The sequence below is a fragment of the Amphiura filiformis genome, chromosome 17, assembly GCF_039555335.1.
Source record: "Amphiura filiformis chromosome 17, Afil_fr2py, whole genome shotgun sequence".
Lineage (NCBI taxonomy): Eukaryota > Metazoa > Echinodermata > Ophiuroidea > Amphilepidida > Amphiuridae > Amphiura > Amphiura filiformis.
In genome coordinates this window covers 14,128,821-14,154,499 of record NC_092644.1, presented here as the reverse complement: position 1 = coordinate 14,154,499, position 25,679 = coordinate 14,128,821, and the positions used below count along the sequence as shown (strand labels likewise).

General features: G+C 35.0%; 1 protein-coding gene across 1 annotated transcript in view; it reads right to left on the bottom strand.

Moving 5' to 3' along the window:
- LOC140137358 (uncharacterized) overlaps positions 1-14,798 on the bottom strand; it is a 101,079-nt gene extending 86,281 nt beyond the window's left edge. The window contains exon 1 of the mRNA XM_072158996.1: positions 13,891-14,798. Coding sequence (XP_072015097.1) covers positions 13,891-14,396 — 506 coding nt within the window. The 5' untranslated portion in view covers positions 14,397-14,798. The remainder of the gene's footprint in view (positions 1-13,890) is intronic.
- Between the last annotated feature and the right edge of the window lie 10,881 nt (positions 14,799-25,679).

Genomic DNA, 25,679 nt, shown 5'->3' with positions numbered 1-25,679 from the left:
CCCTTTAACTTTAAGTATACACTTAAAATGACACATTTTCTAGATGCATGAGAACAAAAACAATACTTTTTAAGCAGAAGTGGTGAATATCTTAATATATTTACATAACAATTGTTGTCAGCCCTAATATATGCTATAATATTTGATAACATGTATACACAAAAATGTACAATGAAACAGAAAAATTGTAAGCAAATAAAGACATAGTTGTTTAAGAACATTAAATTAAATTATATGCTTCCTAAAGAGTGATGAGTTTGGTTTACTCTTACAACGCCTTTTTCGGCTGCCAGTGAGATATATCAGAAGCATTTCACTTCAGCAATGACACAACCGCAAATTTAATTCTTTCATGTACACGCCAATTTACTATTCAATCCATTATTTGACCTTACGACTTGAATTGAAAGACTCCGCTTTTGTTAGATTATTGCAGGTGAAACGAAAGTGACTTCTGAGTACAATCTTCCAATCTCGTGTGTTATCCTTGAATTGAAAAAAGTCATTTCATCTGGGCAACGTTGGTAATGAAAAGTTTACTTTTGTGAGGTAAGATTTGTATTGAGAAAATATGACCTTGACTGAATTCACGTAGTTTTGACGTGTACTTCCCATTTAGTCAGGTGTGCGTAGTATACGTGCTAAGACGTTTGAAATGCTGTTTTTAAAAAACAAAATCAACGAAAATGAACATTCGATGATATATATAAATACAAAGCAGTTTGAAGCTCCACGATACGGAATACGTGTATGTACGTACTGTCATCTTGTCTACTAAAAGTTCCGCTTTGGTTTTGAAAGGAAATGCTTCTCTGCCATGCTTTACGTGCCCACCGGAGTGTCACCAATTTGAGAGGAAAAAAGAAATATGCCATTGTTAAAAACGTGCAGCCGATCTCCTTCACATCCATTTCTGTGTCTGGTTGAATTAGTTATAATGCTCATCGTAGGTCGGTCATTCACCCATGCCGTCATATGCCATTATAACAGGAAATTTAATACAATAAACCTTAATGGAGTTTAAGGGTGATGTACTTTTATGTTAAAAGACTTTGTGATCATAATTGTTACAACAATATTATCACCAGTAAAAAGTGAGCACGGGATGCTATCATAACATTAACAACGGTATAACGTGCTTTGGAACTTCTAATGATGTTCACTCTTATCATAAAAAATAAGATGCTTTTCTGTGTAAACACAAAATGACCTCTCTTTATGTTGTCTGTATGGAGCAAGATATATAGGCAGAGTTAATTCTTCATTCTATTTGTATGTTCGTACATTGGTCTTCGTCCACAAGTGCAAATGTTTGAATACATGTATTTAAGTAATTAGTTCGCAAACACGTCTTCCTGTGCGCAATTTACCAATTAGCTAATTGTTTAAGACCAGACCTTTTTAACCTTTTTAAATCAATCGGGTTAATAAACACTGAAGAAAGACAAGAAAACTAATTACGTATTTTACCATTTTGGACAGCACTGTAAATTGGGCCAATCTTGCTGATTTGATGTCGATTTCCCTTAGCTTGGTGTTCTTTGCTAGCTTGATTTCAAACTTAATGTAGATTAAAGGCGACTGGTAGTTGACTTTCACCAAGAGATAAAGCACGTCAACGACGTTGTATGTCAACAGATAGAACTGTATTACATTAATATGTCCCAAAGAAACCCTATACAATAAGTCATGTAACACTACATATGACACATAATATGATGGCGAAAGTTAGCAGTATTCTGTTTCACTGAAACATCCTTTGAGATTTGAAATACAGGCACTGCTAATATAACCTCAGATCTCTGTGGCTGTAATATAAATCTGGTCTTCTCCGTTGGGCTATTCCAGTTGAAATCCATACAGGAGTGATTTTATGCAAATGGGATATCCCAGTCAAAATTCGCACTATCCCCTATGGAAGACATGACCTTTATCTCCCACACATGATGATGGAGTGTGAATTGGGAGATTACGGTCATACCTTCCATAGAGGGTAGCGCGAATTTTGACTGGAAATCCCATTTGTATAGAATCACTTACTTCTGACTTCACTGAATTTATGTTACTTCTTTGGTAAAGACCACTAAGCCTCAAGGAAGAACAGATAATTGTGTTTTCAACTAATTGAGTGTCCCAGGTTAAAGAAGAAATAACACAAACAAACAAAAACATGTATGATAGCTTCTGATGCGGAGTAGATGATTTTACATTAAAAGAATACTTGTTATGTACCCAATAGTAATATCATATGCTAGCATGGGACGCATGTTAATGTGTGCTCTGGAGTATAGCATCCCCATGTTTATAATGTTGTTCATTCCGTGGAGAAATTATATGAAGATATTCTCGCATGTTTCTAATCCCACGTTTGCTTACAAGTTTACTACATAAATTGGCTGTTTAATTTGCGTAATAGTAATAAGTGCATGTACTCAAGGGCCGTTGGGCCTTTTCAAATTTCTCGTTTTAGGTTTGGTTTTGGTTTGGTGGCATGGTTTCTCATTTATTGAGTTCTTATCATCACCTCATAACCCCAAAACTTAAAGAAAGTGCACTTACTAATGTAACCATCTGCTATCAAGAGGTTAGAAGGCTCTAAGCAAACGACGCGTTTAAAATTCGATTAATCTCAAGTAGAGTGTACAGTTATGTTTGAGAGAGTAAATGTGCTTTGATATTTCTAGGTCGGTTGTGTCTTTGTCACGAGCCTTTTATTTTCTGCTACGTATTACTTTTCAGGATACATTTGTCACTTGTTTTTTCATCAGTCTTACAATACTGAACAAGACTTTTAAGAAATTTATCTAGTCTCTAATGTCTCTTTATGTGGTTGCTCGGTGTCTTGGCCATGTTGAAATAACCTTCAAGAATTTTACTTGGCTATTTCAAAATCGATTTGACGCAAAATCTAATTTATGACATATATTTTAACGTAGCTATTATAAGTACGTCGTAGTGAGCTTCAAGCAGTTATATAATTATTGCCTGTATTTCTGATGCCGCCTTTTTATGTTTTCTCTGTTTGTTCATGCGATTGCATTTCGAGTATAAAGCAAGATTTTTCTTTTATAAGTATAAGTCTTTGAAACAGGAGTATTGTAAACTATAAAATATTATTCCATTGTGGCTGCAATTAACTATCAAAATTTTGAGGACAAAGTGAGGTTTTCAGTATGTTTCACGTCATGAATATGACAAAACAGTATTGTGAAGGTTAAAAATATTCTTCGTTAAAGATGGTAACATTTTCAAACAACAGAGATTCTTTTATGTCTCTTGTATGTAGATTACTTTCGCGACAAACGTGTAGATTTTATAAAGGCACGCTTGATAAATCTGTGGTGAATCTAAACTCTTTGTTGACATTAAGTATCCCCCCCCCTCAAAATAAAACACACCACCAAACAAGCATTATTAATGTTATCATCAAAAATCAAAAAAGTTACAAATAAAACATTCAAAAGTTACAAACTTTGCCAGGAAGGCCAAAATAAAGCATTGCTTTCCCGTGCTACATGCTGTATCAAAATGATTCCCACCCATCGGTTTTCATGATAATGGATGAGTCTGACGCATCCAAATCCAACATAAGATACAAATAATTTGTAGACTCATTGAATAACAAGCCACAAGCTATAAATTCTGGACATTTCAAGAGTATTCAATGATGCATTTAGAAGAGGCAGGCTTTTCAATAAACATCAAAAATGGTGGGTACAAATCTTTTTGATACTTATGTAACAGAATAATATATTTTTCCATTATGTTTTGACCTTGAACATTTTATATTGCCGTATTACATGTCTTTTGGATTCGGGAGTAGGCTAACGAGTATTTTGGAAAGGTCGCTATTACAGGGTGCTTTTATACGCTACTTAACCGTCCATTTCTATTACGTTGGCCCCATTCAGGAGTTTCAAATGCTCAATGCAAACTGACATGATTTAGTCGTCTAGGTATGAAACAGAGCAGGAGTCCACTTGTTGCTGAACTGAATTCTGAGCACAACACAAACAACGTGATTTAATCAGGCCTCTATAGGATAAAAGGACAGTCATTGATTTGCTTAACTGCAACATTCTCAAATTAAGCAAAATTACTAAAAAAAATCAGAATTTGAATAAGCATAGAAACTATCATGATTAAATTGACCTATGCTTAGTGGTATTAGATGGAGCATGACGGCCGAACATTTTGTACCGGGAATCTCTGACGTAATTGATTGTCTTATTGTTTATTCAAACTTGAGACGAATAGCCTTTAACAATTTTCAACAAACTACATCTAGTAGAGTTTTGTATATCAGGTGATATTGAAATAATCGTCATTAATGTTGCTTTTAGCTACTTTTTTGTAATTAAGAAAATGAGCACGTTATATATCTAAACATTTGCTATTTCTACGCGATTTATATGTTAAGCATTTTTGCTCTCGACGAGTCAGTGACGTTATCTGACGTCATTGACTTGCCGAGTATAAGTATTCTAGTTTAAGATATTCTATGCAGCTAATCCATACAGTAGAACATACAAGTTTAATCATGTAATATTTACTGGATGAGTTTCTTGGGCCGGATACTGTACTTCAAAGGATATAATTTGTGAGATAAAATCTTGGTGTTCTGCAATATTCACTTATAATAACCTTTTGTGTTCATATATTGAAAAGGCTATTTGAAAATCATAAGTAATCTAGTATTTGCTATTGATTTTATGTCGAACATTAGACCATTTGTGACCTGCTACCACAAAATGAGAATAAAGTCGCAAATTAGTAGCTTTGAGACATCCTGGCTGCTCGGTTGATGTTCTTTGTTTGCCGCGCACCTGTACAGAACAGCAGTATGTCCTTCGTGATATGGCCCATTATACCCCCCCCTTTCAAAAAGACATACTATTGGCTATTGAAGGTGCGTGTGAAGCAAAGAACACCAACGCAGCAGCCAGGATATACTGAAACTACCAACTTACGACTTTACGCTGATGATTGTATATTAGACCAAATGGCTCTTAGAATGTTCAGACAAAGGTTTTTGGATCTCATGGTAATTAGACTAAATGAATTTTATCACTAAATGCTTATTGGACAAAGTGATAGCGGATAGGACACATGGGTTTAGACTAATTAGATATATACCATGTGGTATTAGACGAAATGGTATTAGATCAAATGTCAAGTCACCCTGCGGGATGGAACGAATGTGACCTATACATAGCATTACCTTTGGGTGGAACTGTTTTATAGTGCGCATCTCATAGGTTCCGATATTGCGATGAATATTCAATACTATATTAGTAACGTGAATGCATCAGCTGGGATTTTTTTGTGAAGATCCTTAAGCATGATTTCTTAGTATTCTCATCTAATAATGGTATAAATATCTTTATTATTAATATACTCGGCTCTATCAAAGATGAATTATTTAATTAAATAACTCCATACCCTTAAGGTATAATTGTTAGCCTGAATACACTATCAAATCTTTTTAAAAGAAACTTATTAAAATACAAATTGCTTGTATATTGTTATCAAAGGTATCTAGAGGAAAGGGTATTATACACAAGCCGGCTTTAAAATACGATTCTTTAATAGGCAAGCATTATACGTGCTTTAAGGCATCATTGCTCTTCATAAACTGGTATTAAATACGTTATGAACTTTAATTATGTCATTATTCCCGCAGTATTCCTTTTGTTACTGAGACTTTGACGACAATAGCGCATGTATAAATTACATAATAATCAAAATTAAAGAAAGTAAGTACGTACGGTTAGACTATAACGCGTTGATTGTAATTATCAACTGCATGAGTTAGACAGTTGCTCGCCTGTTCAGAAAATCCACTGACTTATACAACAAGGCAAGACTAAACAAAAATACGTATAAAAGGATATCATTGCAAGGACTTGTTCTTAAAATAACAAGAATTGGGGCAACACGAAAGCTTGGTGTGATCATATTATGTTTCCACTTACATCAAGAAACGACTTATTTATTTCACCCAGTTTGAGAGCTATTTGTCACCATACTTAAGTTTTCAAATGCCTGTTAGAATTGCAGTCTCGTTCTAAAAACCAGTAAAATAGTTCTAGACTGCATAATTTAGCGACAGTTTATCCGAAATATCCCACTGTAAAATGATCATAAATACTTATTAAATGCTTCGGCATCTAACACTAAAAGAGGATTTACATACTTAGCTATTTTTCCAGAAGCAACTTTAATTCTGTTTAGCCGCGCCGCCGTCTCGTTTTTGATGTCAAGTTCATTCGTGAGGCTTTGCACGACTTCTTCGTTGTCACCCTTAAGTTGCATTTATCATAACAGTCTACTCCTGATGTTATGTCTTAAAAATTACAGCATTTTTTTTATTAAATTTTAAATTGTTTCTGTTTTATCAGAGTTGTTTGACCTAATGGGAATTGAACTTCAAATATTATAATTATTCAGAAACAATTGCCTTAATTCTGTATTATTGTTAACATTGTATAATGTGTTTTTTATACTCTAGAACACACATTATAATGCAGACTTTGATTAGAGCAGTTTTACTATTTACTATTAAGGGAACTGGAATGGGCATTTTGAGCGTTTCGACAGCATTTTTTGTGGGACATGAGAGCACATCAGACCTATCGAATTGCATTCTGAATACGAAGAATGTCTTTCTGATATCAAATAATTTTCATTTTATGAAATTCACGATATAATACAAATTTTATGACAAATTATTAAAATTTGATATTTTTCACATTTTGGAGATATAACCGTCCTCGAAGATCAATTGAAAATTTTGACCTTTCATATTGAAGATATGGATTTTTTCCCCAAAATGACCAAATTTTTTTTGGTGTTTTGGGAAAAAAAATCCGTATCTTCAATACGAAAGGTCAAAATTTTCAATTGATCGTCGGCTTTTCATCCCACCTACATACACTTTAGGTAGAAATCATCAGATTTATAAAGTTTACTTCATGAGGGCCTACTGTTAAATATCAAAAATATCAATTTTTAATGATTTGCCATAAAATGTGTATTAAATTGCGAATTTCAAAAAATCAAAATTATTTGATATCAGAAGGCCATTCTTCGTATTCAGAATGCAATTCGATATGTCTGATGTGCTCTAATGTCCCACAATAAATACTGTCCAAACGTTCATAACCCTTCCCTTAAAGAGTAGAGAAAAAGAGTCATTTCAAATATTGTAATACTCTTAACGCTTAACTAAAAGCTTGGAATTGTGACATTAAGAGTGATATTGTAGCCTGGTCTTAACATTTTGAATTCTAACACTTGTGAAACGTCATTGTCTTTATACAATTTTTGTAAAACAGAAAAAAAAAAGAAAATCCACTTTTCCATTTAAATAATCACTATCTTCTTTCTATCGTATTAGTGTAACCTTAACGTTCTTTGTGCTGATAATTTGGACTAAGAAGTAAAGTGTTAAAAATTTTAAAAAAAAGTGAACATATTATGGTTGATACCTATAGCTAGGTTCTTCTACCTCATAGAAGCATCTTGCTGTTTCCGTTTTGGCGTCAGATGCATCACCTTTGTAATTCATTTTAACATTTTGCTTCCCAGACGTAAAGGAGCCGAGAAATGATCCGACTTAGTCCAGGTATTGACTGTTGAATTTAGGAGAAGTAGATAATCACGGTAATGGTGGAATCTGGATTATTCGGAATGATATCTAACACCTTCCAATTGAAAAACCCGCACATTCTTGCGGTCATTATGTCATAGAGCTCTGTCAAATCATTGATAATCAACTGTGCACCGGAGAGTAGTAAGAGCACTGGTGTATACAATTTGTGTAATCATGGAACGTGTAGCTATTAGTACGTGTAAGTACGGGCATATGGCTAATTGACTTTCGTTGCTGATTACAGACATAGAGTAGATTTGGTTATTAGTGCAACATTAATATAAGTAACTAGGTGGTACTAGAGACTATGGAAGAAAGTTCTAACGAAAATTCCCAAACTCAATCCCCAATCTATGTTACTATAAATTTTTTCAAACATAATTCAGTACTACTTGTACAAGACGATATAATGGCAATAAATTACGCAGCAGTTCACAGAGGTGACAAGCCGACTGTTGCTCGTTTTATAATTGTAAATGTTTTTATAATTGCTGGAGTTGCAGTCAATCGTTCTAATATTATTCCGTTACTACTAATAAAACAGCATTGAAAGCACATGTTTCCAGTTTGCGGTAAAGATCGGTAGGCTACTCGACGTACAATTCTTATGAAAACTAATTATTAACTATTTTCATTCAATGATGTTGGTTATTAGGATATGTATCATGTAGGGTCATTGGGTTTGATTTTTAAAGCATTTACAGCCTTTTCATATTAATACAATTCCATTTTAATATTATGCCTTGTTTTTCTTCCGTTTCTAATAGCGCCTTACAGATTGAGCTAACCGGGCTGACATACATGTATGGAAAGGTTTCTATACAAAAACGATTCTCTTATAAACCATCATGCGCACAGTTTCCACCTCGATACACCTGAGCACACATTTTCCTCCAAGAGCTTCCAAGTAGAGAACAACAAACAGTGAATGTCTCCACCACAGTCTTTGATTACACTACACGGTTGAGTGCATAGCAATGTAGGAGCTGTAAAGCTTCTAGCTAAAAATGGGCCTCTTTGATTGGTTTTTTTTGTCGAAACCTCAAGTGTTCCCTTCATCCAATCATAATTGTTTTTTATATCAAACGAAAGCTAACGCTTCCCCCTAAAAACAGATAACACAATTCAATGTTATAGCAAGGCGAATGTGGAAAATCTGTTGAAAACTCCCTATCCAAGCACATTTTTTGGCCAAAATGTAGGTTTTAAAAGTCAAAATCTCAAGTGTTCCTACAATATTTTTCAAATGTTATGTCATTAAATGAAAAAGCACACTTATATTGTCCATATACTAGAGTCACTAGAATGAGCAATGGTTATTTCTCATTAAATTGCCAATCTTGTGCAAAAATGTACTATTTTAGCCTGTTTTGTCATACGGTTGTAAATTCAATGAACTATGACTTTTAAAAAAGAGCGCTTACAAATTGATATGTTGGCGTTACTATGTCTACTCTGTTGGTAACTACACAACAACAACAATGAAAAGATGTGTATTTTGTAAGAAAAATTTAGACAAAGTTAGGTCGTGAAATCAAGTCGTTCAATGCATGGAATATAAATCCCTATATTTTGTTTATATTGTTTTTAATAATACATTCACTAACATCGCGATTCACTTAAATATATGGTAATATGTCGCTTGCATGTATCAACAAAAACAACTATTAAATCTGTTTTATATAATATGTAAATCTTTCACGATGTAAAATTCCATCACATATCGCTTATGACTTACAAATTTTGCCACTATCATATTTGTTCTTATTACCTATATAATTTAGATATATCTTATACAGGTGCATGTATTTATGACAATACTTGATGGTAATAATGCATTCTGTAAGACAGGTAATGATTTTCTTATGACGCTCTGTATCTTCAAGAAAACCCACAAGCGAGACAAAGAGATATTTATTATTGAAAACGAAGCATGTGGTTTTTTAACTACTAGTATATGATATCATGATGTGCTGAATATTGCATAATCGAGAATCATTGGGGGTTTTCGCGTCCTATAGTAACGATTGATCTTAGAATGGTAATGATATTGGAAAGTACAAATCGTAAGTTAAATTAAGTATAATTCTATTTAATTCACAGTATTTTAAGCAAAATAACAGCAATCTATCTCTGTAACACTCTGTGACCGCCTTTGTCCAGGGCCGGATTTACCTTTTTGGGGCCCTGGGCAAGGCCAAAATTTGGAGGCCCCAAACTCATCGTGAAGGAGGCAAGTGAACGCAGTGGCGTACCGTGGCCGCTCCTACCCCGGGGGCTGAAGAAAAAAAATTTAAAAAAAGGGATTATAGGCGCTACATCGCTAGCGCCCTAAAAGCAACACATTTTGATGTATAGTACCATTTTCCGCCATTTTTCTTTACTAATTCTTTTTGCCACCCTTCGTTTTGCCGCCCCTGTTTTGGCTGCCCTTCATCTTCCGCCGCCCCTTCGTTTTGGCCGCCCCCTGCTTTTACCCCGGGGGGGCTCGCCCCCAAAGCTCCCCCCCCCCCAAAAAAATACGCGCATGGAATGCAAGTGGCCAAGTCTTGGTTTTGGTATCAGATCAACAGTTTCGACTTGGTTTTAGTATCAGATCGACTATTTTATCCCACAATGAAGGTGAATGTTGCTTTATAATGAGCCAGTGCGAGCAAAAGCGCAAATTGTGCCAAAACATGGTGTTTTTCAGGCTAAAAGGACGCATAGGGTAATTTTGGGGGCACCCAAAATTTGGGGGCCCTGGACCCGGGCCTACCTGGCCCAATGGTAAATCCGGTCCTGCCTTTTGTCAGTTTTATTGCTGCAAAACATGAACATTTCCTCAAAGTTATTTATTAGATTCTTAAGGGATCGGATAGTGACGTTTGCACAGTATTTTGTGTGGGAACTGAGAGCACATTATATAGATACACAAATTCTGAGTACAAGGAATGTCCTACTGATATCAAATAGTTGTGATTTTTTAATTCGCGATATAATACATGTTTTATGTTGCTGGAAGGAAAAACCGACAATCATTTGAAAATTTTGACCTTTCGTATTGAAGATATACGTTTTCCCCTAAAGATCTTAAAATTTGTATTTTATAATTTTCGTAAAACAAAATTATATTTCTATGGTCACGTAATCGACAAATACATGGGTTTGTAATGTATAAATACAATCAGCAAAATAATAAGCCGTTTTTGTTGTTTTCAATTGTTTAAGGCTTTAAGCAACATTTTAAACGCGCATCACTCAAAAATAAGTATTTTATTGGGTTTAGCAGTATGTACAGGGTGATTTAAAATGAACTGCACCCAAATTCAAAAATTAGAATAAAACACTTACCGACATTTAAATAATTTGTGTTTGTAAGCTGTAACATGGTAGTATGTTTTCTATTATTGGTGAAAAAATCATGTCTTTACCTCAAATGGTTTTGAAGAAAAGTACATATTTATAAAACACACCAATTGTGTTACTGCAGTAGAGAACACGGATAAACTTAGTTCCATGTGTTGGTCTAAAAATGGGATGATAAATTGAAAATGCGATATCTTCTGACTAAAACCACTTATTATCAAAATTCAAAAGAACACTTATCACTGCTTTCTATGATAGTTTTTTTGATATGTACAATCTCCGCGAATATACAAAAAAATGGATAAAGTTGGGTACAGTTCATTTTAAATCACTCTGTATACCGTTTACCATATGCAATTTAACTGGTTACTCTGTAAAATAACAAACTAAGAGTAGCCTATGACCGACTTATGACCTATTTCGCATGATCGCTTGCTATCGTCGAGCCAGGTGTTAGCATTTAGTACTGGTCATTCAATGTTTACAAGATAGTACTACCATGGAGGTATATAAATAAATGGAGAATGATCGCCAGAATTCTAATCTCCTAAGTGGAGATTATCCCGTTACCTCTATTCAATGAGTCACCAAACTTGAATTGACCAGCCACTTCAGCCAAGCTATTGATCTCCACGATGGTTATGAGCCTCTACCATGGTTCATTGATTATCACTTCCAAAATTTCCTCATAGGAATTGACCCTACATTGACCCGTACCGGAAGCCTTGTAAAAGAGACTGTATAATGACGTCAGCTAGTCAATCAGCTAGTTCAAAGTCACCAGTTTTGATAGCTTATAGTTTCAATGTATGATCGTGCGAAAACCCGAAGAAATTCGGATGTTCTGTTCTCAAGTTATGAAACTGTTTTCTACACTAGTTGTGCCGTAACTTGACAAATATACTTAGTTTTCATGTTCATATATCAAGCTTTTAAGGGGGTCTGAGGGAGTTCAAGTATAGTGCAAATGAAAGCAAAACGTTTTTACCTTCCGATTGTGAAACAATTATGTTGGGCCAATTTGGGCCATTTGAGTTACGAGCGAGAAAAATTTACCGGAAGTACTTCGGAATTCAAGCAAAAGTGATGATCAGACAATCTTTTCTAGAGAGAAATATTGATATATGGAATGTATAGGCCCTATATACTTTGTTTAAACAGTTTCTCATAGTTTAGTGTATGATAATCGTGATTTTGGTTGAGGCTTCGGGTCAAATTGATTGAGTGCCATGACGGATATGTCATGTTATTGTTTTTAAACTTTTAATTCTGTATTGTCATGAAATCGTATAGGCCGCCTAAATCATCACCATTAACCTTCTCATTGTATAATAAATAATTAGCAGTATTTAGGCCTAAATGATTATTAATATTATTAGGAGGCTATCATTTTCTTTGGAGGAGGGGTTCCAAATATACGGGGGGGGTCATAACTTTTGAAAAAAAAAGTCATTTTTTCATGACCAAAATGTAGGGAGTCACAAGATGACAACAGATAAGGTGTTTCTTTTTTCAAAAAGACTGATTTCTTGATGCAATTTAAGCACTCAATTTTTTGGCGAAAATGAGATTTTGATATCAAACTTTTATGAAACATGAGCACTTAATTTCCAATAAGTATAAACTTCATTTTACCCCATTGAAATCAATGGCCAGTGAAACAGACTTCACACTGTAATCAGCTTAGCATAATCAATATAAACCTGAAATTGCCTATTCAACAATAATTGGTCATAACCAACGTAGTACAAAAGAGGCTTGGCTGGATCATTCTCCATTTATTTATATACCTCCATGGTACTACTATCTAATCAGTTGTCATTATTAATTCATGAAATAACCGCAGAGTCCAATTTATATTTCAAGTTCAATTTAGTTGGAATTAGTTGTTGGATTAATTGTTAACGATGATACTCATGTCATTATTATGTCTAAATTGTACATGGTTTGCAAATAATATGCAAGCAGAGGTTTTTTTATTGCTGTTGCGTACAGAATTACGAATGAAACTACTGTACGAATATGCTGCAAAATGTGACACAGCTTTGATTAGTATAATGTCTATACCAACCAACAGCGTTTAATTCGGATAATACGCCTGGATGAGCTAAATGAAACTAAACCCATCGGAAAGAAGGCTGCATGCCGTTTTTATAGCTGTGATTTGTGGACGGTTTTCTCAACAGCTAACCATAAAGAGATTTTTACAATTCTGAAATGTTCAATTCACCAAATGACTGGCTACATAGAGCCTTGGTTCTGTATAAATTTGACAGAATTTCTGGTGGTCTTCGGTGCACCACTGCGAAAAATGGAGCGTTTTAACAACCAAAAGTTGCTTATTGCAGGTTAGAAACTACCATTAACTTCAGAAAAATGGTGTTTGTACTAGGGAATTTAACCATTAGAAACGAATATTTCTTCTGTAACTTTTAACACATGACATAACTTGAAGTGAGCCCTAAACCGAACATTTCACATTTCGTTCAAACAGCAATATACAGTTTTGTCAATAATATCAAAATGAGACAATAAAGTCCAGGGATCGGCAACTGGTGGCGCGTGGGTCACCTATGTAGCCTACTGCAATAAAGAGGAAAAAAGAAATAGAGAAACAAACAATCGAAAGGATGAAAAAGTTGCCCTTGGATCCCTTGCACCAGGGACCTTCAGGCGAGCCCTGCACCCCACCCGTTAGTTGTTACACTCTCATGGGTAGTGACACCTCAGTGGCACTTTAAGGTATGTAGTTCAGGACCCGTGAGTTAGACAAACAAACAAAAAAGATAAACAGACAATCAAAAAACACAAATAAACAAATAAATAAATAAACATATAAAATTCCTTGCCTGTTGCGCTACCAATCATGCTATACCATCATAACTCACCGTGAAGGCATTCTTCGGCCTTGGTTTGCTCTTACTTCATTTCTGACACTAGTTCTCTCCTGACCAGGCGGTCTTTCATAAAGCATAAAAAATCTGACATTGCCATTTCTATCTTGTCGGTAACGGCAAGCATTTGGACGAACCATGGCACTAGTCTGACGTCGTCGCCGACGTAGTGTGTCTTCACGGTACACATATCCGACGTCGTCTCTATTCCTAGTCTGTCTTGTCGGTCTTCTTCTCTTGCTGACAAATTCAAAGTTATATTCCTCACCACAATTTGTATTATCTTCCTCTTCCTGACTTTGTTTTGAGAATAAGTCACTACATGATTCTTCTTGTTTAAGTGTGTCTTCTCCACTGTCCTTGATATTATCAATTGATTTACTTTCGTTGATTTTCTCACAGATTTCATCATTGCTGATCTTGTCATTTTCCTCTTGTTTTATTTGCTTGGAATGATTAGTAGTAGTATTGTCCTTCTGGACATCACGTAATTCCAGCATGTTGTGAGCTGATGGTACAAATTTGATACCTCCAATACCCTGGCATTCAAACTCTTTAGTTTTAATTCATAGTTAAAGAAAATATTTCATCTAAGCATACATTGATTTGTGCTGGCTACAATGTTCCTTAAATCCGTAAAATCCCTGGCATCACTTTCAAGTGCATCATCACACCATCGTGGACGTTTGTGTTACAAAAAAGCAGACGGTGATATGTGATATTCTCTTTAGTTCGCAACAAATCCGTGTGCGTCGTATTTCAATATACTCTCTATGGCCTTAACGAAGTGTCCATAACATCTTGTTTACGCAGTAAATCCTTTTTTTGAAATTCTTATCGCCTTATTTCATCATCTGTCAGCTTTCTGTTTTTTGTTATTTCACGAGTTGCGACATCCATGTCTCTCTCCCGGGTCTCTCTATAGCTGTCCATATATTATATTGGACCATAAAGTCCGTAGCACTCGTATCGTGAGCATCGTTATATTCCACACAGCCAACGCATCCACGGAAACTTTGAGTGAGAATGATAAATTGGCGCTTCACTACATTTTACCAATATCTGTTCACGCTACCATTTATCTACGCATGCGTTGTGAAGTCATAACAGCAACCTCTATCAGAGATACTTTCATCATTTAATATTAACCTCTGGATAATGTATGGTTACTCGAAGATCTTTTAAACATTCTTATTTGTTATGGTTTGTTGGGACACAATCCGTTAACCCTAATATGTTTGACGTTCACAGAATGACCTCGAATGTGTTGGTAACAAAAACGCATACTCAATTATTCGTAGTCAAATTTTGTTTTGCGCTATGATTGTTGGATTGATGGTAATAAAATGTGCCCTGTGATATCCGGCCATAGTATTATACAAGTGCAAATGCAGACCTGCACATTTTTCCGTACTAAATACGCACCATTTCCTAAGTATACTATTAGTTAGCTCAGATCATGAACCATTGCAAGGGGAAACAGTACTTATCCACGGAGTAGTCCAGGTAACGAGAAATGTTGGTGTCTCCCATTCACACTAAATTTAAAGCTTAATTGGCGATAACTGATTGCTTTTTCAACCGCGCAAGATGTAATATACTGCGTATCCTTACACTTTAAAAACATCCTAATTTTAAAACTAAATCTATTTCTGCACATTATGACACCCCATTGAATTCAATGTAACCTCAAGCAGTAAAGTTACAAGCATTTGATTAGACGAAGGTCCAGTTTTAATGTGACAAACTGGACCTTCGTCCAAATCAATTGCTTAATGTAACTTTACTTCTTGGGGTCACTTTGGATCAAATTGGGTGTCATAATGTGCAAGAGTAGATATTGCATTTATTAAAACATAAATGTACCCAAATATATATTTTTTTAGTTGAGATTTTTTCTAATTATAAGGATACTTTTTTTTTTTTTTGGCGCAGTGTACTTCACCTCATTGGTTAGTCGGTTGATTACTGCTAGCTTTCACCAATGCAATAATACTGTGCATTTTGCAAGCCCGTATACATTCTTAATAGTTTAATAACTTTCCTACTTTGTTCAAGTTTGTCCAATATTTGAAAACTATTCTATCATACAGGCTTCTCCTTACGAACTGCAGGCACTTAGACAAAAATCAATGACATCAGAGATGACCAGACTGTTATATTTACATTGAGGCTTGTAATGTCTACAGGTTAATCTGGTTCACGTCATGGGAATTGCGAAGGCAATGGAGCATATAATACAACGTTCTGGTACTGTTATTGCAAAACAGGGTGTTAAAAAGCTCTTCGTCTCCATTTTATACCCTCTAATGCATGTGCCACCTGTTTGAGAAAGTATTGCATGAATACGTACTTCAATCAACACTGTGACCCGTTCCCACGAAATCCGGAATATGTCAAAATTGCAGTTTTTGAAACAATGATATAGCGGTAAATGTTAGAGAATATAAAGCTTTCAATGCAACCACGCAATTTTACAAACAAGCCAAGCAAATTTACAAACAAGCCAAGTTACAATATTGACCTTTGTTTTCCGAAATAATGTTTTTCTTAAATAATACTAAGGGTATCACAACCAATGATTCCTGAAAGTCAAATTCAAAAATTTGACCAATTATTATAATATGCATCTTATAGAGTCTTTTATCTTAAATTAGGTCTGTCGATATGTTCTGGATTCTGTAAGAACGGGTCACCGCTGGAATCCATATCACTGCAATCATTCTCAAGGACATGATATTCAGCTGTACTATCGCTCAGCAATTAAATTCCTTGCACATCTATTCAACCTATTGTGTGGATCACATCAATTTAATATCTTTCTCAAGTTCAAGTGTTATTAGTTTTGAAAGAAATTATACATTGAGTAGCAATATCCTGATACATATGATTCAGTGACCTTGGAAGGCATGGATCGCTGTAAAAGCTTGCTTTATGTAATTAACAAAGATTGCCTACATTATTTTTATATCAGATTCGAATGATGGCCATGTTATGAAAATCCTGTTGGATGCAATGTTTCTAAATATAGCATTGGACTGAAATAACAAGTTAATAATAAAATAACTGAAAATAAAGCAGATAATAATAAGTCATTTTATTACATTTTGTAGGGTTAATATCACGGTTGCTTGATGACATGTAAAACTGAGTCATTTTTAATAAAAGTGGAACAATGATGGCGCTATTTATCTAAATCTTGTTTGCATTTTTACAAGGGGTAGACACTTGTAAAATGGTATTAAACATCAGCAAACAGACTAACAACTGACAAGGGAATTAAACAAATTTAAATTATCATGAAATGTAGGGTATAACTCATATTATTTGGCTAATTAAAATTTTAAAAAAATATATAGCGCCCTCAATTTGCACACAAATGTACAGTTTATAGAAAATTACTACAAAAAAGGAGAAAAGGGTGACTAATTTGATATAGAAACGAAAAATCTATGTTAAAAATTGCTACAAAGTATAATGTGCATATAATGTTATGCAGTTTATTAGTGTGATAACTGTTGATATTATTCAGATCTACATTTGAACATTATAATAATGTTTGAAAAGTTAATAAAGATAGATGAATAGATAGATATATATATATTTATTATTATCTTCTCACTCATTACATAATACAAGAATAATACATAAGAATAATACATTATAAAGATATAAATAATAATACATATATAATAAACTATGGAAATGCATAATACAACGATGTAACCCCTTGATACAGGTATATGGCATTTATTTGACATGACAGCAGGTTGGTAGACAACAAAAATGCCGAGTCCAACCAACCAACTGTCATGTCTATCAATGACATATCCTATGTTAACATTTAAGGAAAAACAAAGAAAAAAACAAAAAATGCACATATCAAAAACTAATTATTGAAAGTAAATTAATGAAATTAGTGAACAATATATTGGTGAGGTACACATGAATGAAAGACTGTAAACAATTAGGAATAGTTTTGCATAAGATGTTGTTTATAAATGATCACATCAAACAACCTTGCTATAAATACAGAAAGACATGGAGTGAAACAAGCTGGTCGAATCTGATATGTCACAATGCTCACACAGCTTAACATTTTATGTTGTGAAATGCTCACATGCCTATGCTCAGCATAACTGATAAATATTCTCAATTCAGCTAATCTTTCAAATGAATTCATGACAAAAAAAAGCACTAGGAAATGAATGAAATAAACTAGAAATAGGCATTCTTATGACAGCTTTCAAGAAAAATTACATCAAAAATCTAAAAATGCTGAAGCTACTGTACAGTTGTTCTGTTTTTTATTTCGTTTTTGGTTTGTTTTTTAATCAAAAGTTTCCATCGGGATTAGCTCGCACTTTTTGATATATACTGCTCCAGGAAAGTATCCTTACACTTGATAAAATAATCACAATTTCAAAACTGAACCATATTGGGGTAACTTTGTTTTTTAATAGATGCACTATCTAATCCGGCACATTTTGACACCCCATTGAATCCAATGTGACTTCAAGAAGCAAAGTTACAAGCATTTGATTAGACGAAGGTACAGTTTTAAAAGTGACACACTGGCCTATTCAAAACTCCACGAACTAGACATCTGGTTTGAGAGTGGTAAATGGCTAATGTCAACCCACATTACAAGCTTGTGTAGTAATGTCACTTACCATCTTCGTAACATAACACGTATACGCCGGTTCTTAGACAGAGACACATGCCACCACATCGTTAGGTCGTTAATTCTTTCTCGTCTCGACTATGCAAATGCAGTTCTACTTGGAGCAAACGCAACTGACATCGCGAGACTTCAGAGACTGCAAAATTGGGCGACAAAACTAATTTTCTGTGCAAAGAAGCATGATCATGCAACACCGTTCATCAAAGAGCTCCACTGGCTTACTATCAAGAACAGAATAACATTCAAAATCCTTGTCATTGTTTTCAAGTGCCTAAATGGCTTTGCTCCATCATACCTTGCCTGCAACTTGTCTCTGTACTCACCTGCACGAACTGGCTTACGATCTTCAACTGACACTACCAGACTCACTGAACAAACTTACACACCTCGCACTCTTCAATCTGCTGCCGACAGATCATTCGCATATGTTGCTCCTCGGTTGTGGAACACTTTACCACCTGCTCTGCGTTCTGTTGCATCACTTCAAATGTTTAAGAAAGGACTTAAAACATACCTTTTCACACAATGATTTTCTTTTGTTCCATATTATTTGCTTGCTTTTATTTTTGTTTTGTTTTTATTATATAGTGTATCATCACACACGCTGTGATCTCTATGAAACAGCGTGTCATAAATACTTTGTATGTATGTAATACAGAAAGACATGGAGTGAAACAAGCTGGACGAATTTGATATGTCACAATGCTCACACAGCTTAACATTTTATGTTGTGAAATGCTCACATGCCTATGCTCAGCATAACTGATAAATATTCTCAATTCAGCTAATCTTTCAAATGAATTCATGACCAAAAAAAGCACTAGGAAATGAATTAAATAAACTAGAAATAGGCATTCTTATGACAGCTTTCAAGAAAAATTACATCAAAAATCTAAAAATGCTGAAGCTACTGTACAGTTGTTCTGTTTTTTATTTCGGTTTTGGTTTGTTTTTAATCAAAAGTTTCCATCGGGATTAGCTCGCACTTTTTGATATATACTGCTCCAGGAAAGTATCCTTACACTTGATAAAATAATCACAATTTCAAAACTGAACCATATTGGGGTAACTTTGTTTTTTTAATAGATGCACTATCTAATCCGGCACATTTTGACACCCCATTGAATCCAATGTGACTTCAAGAAGCAAAGTTACAAGCATTTGATTAGACGAAGGTACAGTTTTAAAAGTGACACACTGGCCTATTCAAAACTCCACGAACTAGACATCTGGTTTGAGAGTGGTAAATGGCTAATGTGTGTGTGCCTTTAATTTAAAACAAAAGGAACAAAAGAAAACTGAAACAAAAGAGCTGATAAATAAAATGCAAGTTATGAAAAGTACAGAGAAGTAAAAACTGAAATAAATACTGCTTTAAATAAGGCTTCATTGAAGACACGGTGTAATCTCTTTGTTGCGCTTGTTGGAATCTTTTTACGCCTTGTGTAGGCCAATTTATCACTTTTAAAACTGGATCTTCGTCTATTCAATTGCTTGTAACTTTACTTCTTGAAGTCACATTGGATTTAATGTGGTGTCATAATGTGCAGGATGAGACCAATTTACCCCAATATGGTCCAGTTTTGAAATTGTGATTATTTTTCCAAGTGTAAGGATACTTTCTTGGCGCAGTATACAAGTGAAAAGCGTCTTTTTTTGCACCGTTCCTATTCTCTATTCTGAAGATACAGATATGGCGGCTTAAACTGGACGAAAGGTTTATAAATAGTTATACACGTCCGATGCGTACTCGTTTAAAACCCACATTCTAACAAGAAGTAGAAATTTTACGTCTTGTAAAAATTGATCCATTTAAGAAGACGACGATGATGATGATATCAAATGGTGATGGTGATGATGAAGATGATGAAGACGACGGCGACGACGATGAATACAATGACGATTACGAATACGACGATTATGATGATGTCGATGATAATTTTGACTGCCTTTTTTAGAGACGGTTAAAAAGTACCTCAGGGACCCTTTAGTATTTTACGTTGATGGTCATATGTTAACAAAGCCCACATTCTGTTTAAATTTAACGGAAGGTCTAAACAAATGCCACGCTAATTAATTTAAACATGACGTAGGTTGAACGACCGCGGTTTGACTTTTTTCCTAGACAAAGAAGGGGTTAATTTAAAACAATACCTGAGTGTACAATCAAGAAATACGATAAGGTTTTAATCAACTATATCAATATAAGCCGGCTTCATTAAACGAACTCTATTGAAAATGCAACAGCACGTTTGTATGAAGCTTGACTGAAGCTTAAAAAAGCAGAATTTACTACAACTAGTTAGTTTTCGGTATTGCCTTTACATAATTACAATCATTTGTGGTTTGGTGGTTTGTGATGATGATATGATGATGATGATGATGATAATGATGACGATGATGACGATGATGATGATAATGACGATGATGATAATGATGACGATGATGATGGTTGATGATGTCGATGACGATGACGACAACGACGACAACGACGACGACGACGATGATGATGATGATGATGATGATGACGATGATGATGATGGTGATGATGATGATGATGATGATAGTGATAATAAATAATAATAATAATAGTAATAAACCATGATAAAGATGATGATAATGATAATCTTGATCATTGTGAAGACGACGACGACAACAGCCACAGCTTTGAGGAGGAAGAACAGAAGGAAGGGGAGGAGGACATTAATCAACGATGACTTGAAATTTAGATCACAATTATATGGAATACAGTGTCATCGCCCAGATATGTTCATGGCAGAAATCGCCATGGTAGGTTGAATCCACCTCCACGCATGGCCATTTTGTTCCGACCTTTTTAATGGTTTTGAGACGCATAATGGGCCGAAGGACATCTGACTAAGGTTACTGACAATAGCCCGGTGACTGACCTCGCTGTGTGTGAGTGAACATGGTACGCCATAGGTCATCTGCTTTTAGACTACCTCCACGATTGGCCTATACACTGCGCTATATAGTTGGCACATATGCACTCAGAATTTTTGTCAGTTTTTGAGTTCAAGACGCAAGCTTCTTTCTCAAGACGCAAGCTGAAGACTATCATATCTGTTCAACACATATATTCAAGTGCAAGGATTTTCGTCTGAATATCAAAATCGTGCATAGCACATTCACGTGTATCGATCACTGGTATTGATTTTAGTATCTCTGCTGTACCAAGTAATTATTAGCCAGGCGATGTCGGTGTGTGGAATCACCTATTTAGGAATGACAGATGTGGTATGAACAGAGTAACAACACAAAAAACTTATATTAACTACAATTTGACCTGGAGATAATTTCCATCCAATTTTGGCATAAACTCTTGCGGTAGCAGCTAGTACACAAATATTAGTTAACCTACTATACTTCAATACTTGTTCTTTTGCTCGCAGATTATCTTAAATATCTAACTAAAGTGCAATTTAATTGATATCTTTACACAAGCATCGTTTATGGAAATGACCTAAATCTTAGAAAGCTAATGGACTTTCTTCTAAAATTATTTCTTGCTCCTTCCTTCAAACCTTGTCCTATCTGTAATTTATCTCGATGTAAGATTTGGATATAAACCTCTCGCATTTCATACCCATCCACAAATGACTATTAATCGTTTTAAAAGATAGAGTCATGATACAAATTTCAATACACACATCTCTAAATATATCTCAAATGTCAATGTAATACCTTGACAGATATATGACGCTATGTCAAATAATGGTGAACATGCGAACATTTAATGAAGCAGAGAAATATATAGCCATGCGGGTTAAATATTTGTCTTTCGTATTAATGATCAATAATTACAGATGGTACTAATAGGCAGCATATGGTAAGGCCTATCATACAGGCAGAAGAACTTAAGCACAATTTGAGCTGCGGTTTGTTTAGTTTGAACCCCGGGCACGTAGGTCCCCTTCCGCTAGATCGATTTGATATATATTAAAGCTGAAACCACATCGACAAAGACAAAGTTAGAAAAAGGTATTTTGCTCTAAGTCATTGGACTAGAGATAACATGAAATTCCACCACTTTCAAACGAGAGAATATGTTTCATACTACCAATGGAAGAACAAAAAACATACTTTCCGGTAGCAGTGACCAGACCGTTGACGACTTGCCCCGGGTACATATGTCAATGATCTTACAATTAGCAATGTAGGCAATCATTTAAATTGATTTAAAACGAGAACTCAGCGACGACGAGACTTGTAAGTGACAATGTATCATGGCTTACTTTTCATGAAATAACGTATTTCAAAACAAGTCATATTAATTCATGTGCCAAAATATCCAGAATAGAAAGTTTATCCATCTACAATACACATTGAAAGGCTGTATCAAGTAAGAGGGATCTAATGAGTGAATGTTCTTATCACGTGACCAGTCCAACGGGTCAGTTGCCTGATGAAGTCTGGTGGTTCCAGACGCAACGTCGCAATAGTTGCAAAAAGTAAGTTCCAGTATTAGATTTAATTCCAAAACTAAGAGGGATCTAATTATAAGTAGTATATAACTCAAATGCAATTAAGTTGATATCTTTACATAGTCATAATTTGTAGAAATGACCTAAATCTTAGAGTGCTAATGGACTTTCTTATAAGAATTATGTGCGTCAATCCGAAGGAGGGAACGTGTCCCCTCCACTTTTCGGCCAAATGACCAGTTTTTGTTCTTTTAAGCCACTTTTTGACATTTCAGGCCGAATGCCCCCCTCCCCGATACACACACACACACATTTCTAGCCGGATTGGCGTTAATGACTCCTTCATTCAAACCTTCCTACCTGTAATTTTTCTCAATAATGTGGACCTAAACTTCTCACATTTTATACCTATCTACAAATTACTTTTAATTGCTTTAAAAAGATGAAGTAATGGTACAATTTTGCAATGCACAAATCTCTAAACGTCACTGGAATAACTTTGAAAGATATATGGCGCTATATCAAATAATGGTAAGTAAACATGAGAACATTAAATGGAGCAGAGAAATCTATAGCCATGTGGGTTTGATATTTGTCTTGCGTATTAATGATCAATAATTACAAATGGTACTAATAGTGGGCAACATGGGTAAGGATAGGCAGAAGAGCTTAAGGTTAGCCGAGAGTTTTTCATGCGCTTGATTTCAGAGGGGCGTAAGTTCATAAGAGAAACAGCCATGCAGAAAATGAACAAGCGTACCGGGACGTAGGCCTACTTACAATAGAATATCGATCCACGGTCAAGACATGAAAAGGCTATGAAACTTGGCTTAGCTCGTGCCCGGAGCTCGGATGCCGGGGGGGGTGGCACAAGCCGTTTTCGGCAATTTTCACAAGGATTTTATAAATTTTAAAATTGATTGGGGGCACTTCGTCAAGCTACGCCCTGGAAAATGTGTTGATTTTGAATTTATAGCCTTGATATCTTTGATGAAATCAATGCTGCTATTCCCCTGATTACAATGTAGGCCGAAGGGTAGGCAACAACAACAATATCAAAAAGCAATTATTTGTAAATCGAATTTGGGATGAAAATCAACAAGACAGACTTAGCAGGCCTACAAATTTCTGAATTATATAAAGTGAAAAACAATCAATCACGATTCACTGCACTCAGCGAATCAATCAAATAAAACTAAAAAGAAAGGAGCAAGAAAGAATAAAGACATAGTGAAAAAGAGGAAGAAAGAGAGAGAAAGAAAATAAACGAAAATGAAAGAAAGAAAGAAAGAAAGAAATGAAAAAAAGAAATGAAAAAAGGGAGAAAGAAAAGAGGAAAGAAAGGAAGTAAAAATGAGAAAAGAGAAAAAAAAGAAAATTCAGCCACACGGAGACTCGAACCCACAAAAATAGTTCACATTAGATTATCAGTCCAATGCTCTATCCACTCGGCCATCGATCAACTTACGCAATAGACTGTTCTCAAAGCGGGTGATACAACTATAATTGGATGCAATTCAAGATGATTACAATCGCGTCCGCATTATGGCTCTTAGAATAAACACGCATGTCGGCGCTGAAATTTTGAACGAACTGATGGAGGAAAACCTCGTTTTTGCAAAACTAGCTTCAATTTGGAGTGAAAATCAAATGGAATAGCAATTGGCAGAATGTTGAGAAATAATGTAGGTATTCAGATGTCTAAATTAACGTCTCGTAATCAAGATATCGATAATTTCACAAACCAGCTTTTTCTCAAGCAAATTCTCCAAAATTTTCCCCCCAAAAGGGCTTTTAAAATTTAATCGGTACTGTATTTGGTTCTTCCCCATGGCAACATTATTTCTTTGATCGATTTATAATACAATACGAAAAAGAAGAAAACAATCGCTCGGTGTAGATTTATACGGAGCGCACATTTGAAAAAAACCTCATGGAACGTGTTTTTGATGTTGTGAACATGGTGGGTAAAAATGCTTTAAACGAAGGATTTTCAAATTTATTCTAATAATTTGTATATAACACACACAAAAATGTTAAGCTACATCCAATGCACCAACATTTCACTCGCTGCGATATTTGAATACTGAGAAAACTCTGTTTTAGAGAACAACTTTATACGTCTTTTATACGTTTTTTATACGTCTCTTTGTGTAACCTTAAGTAAAACTTAAGCTGCGGCTTGTTTAGTTTGAACCCCAGGCACGTAGGTCCTCTTCCACTAGATCGATTTTATGTATTTAAGTCGAAACCACATTGACAAAGACAATACGCTATAGTTAAGAAAAAGGTATTTTGCTCTAAGTCATTGGACTAGAGATAACATGAAACTCCAACATTTTCAAACTAGAGAATATGTTTTATACTTTCAGTGGTAGAACATACAACATACTTTCCGGTGGGTGTGACTGGACCGTTGACGACTTGCCCCGGGTAAATATGCCAATGATCTTATAATTAGCTATGTAGGCAATCATTTAAATTGATTTAAAACGAGAACTCAGCGACGACGAGACAATGTATCATGGCTTGCTGTTCATGTAATAGCTTAATTCAAAACAAGCCATTAAGTAATTAAGGGACACACATTTGAAAAATGTATTTCACATGGATATTTCAGTTAAGGGTACACGATGTATTGTTGGCCAAAGTAG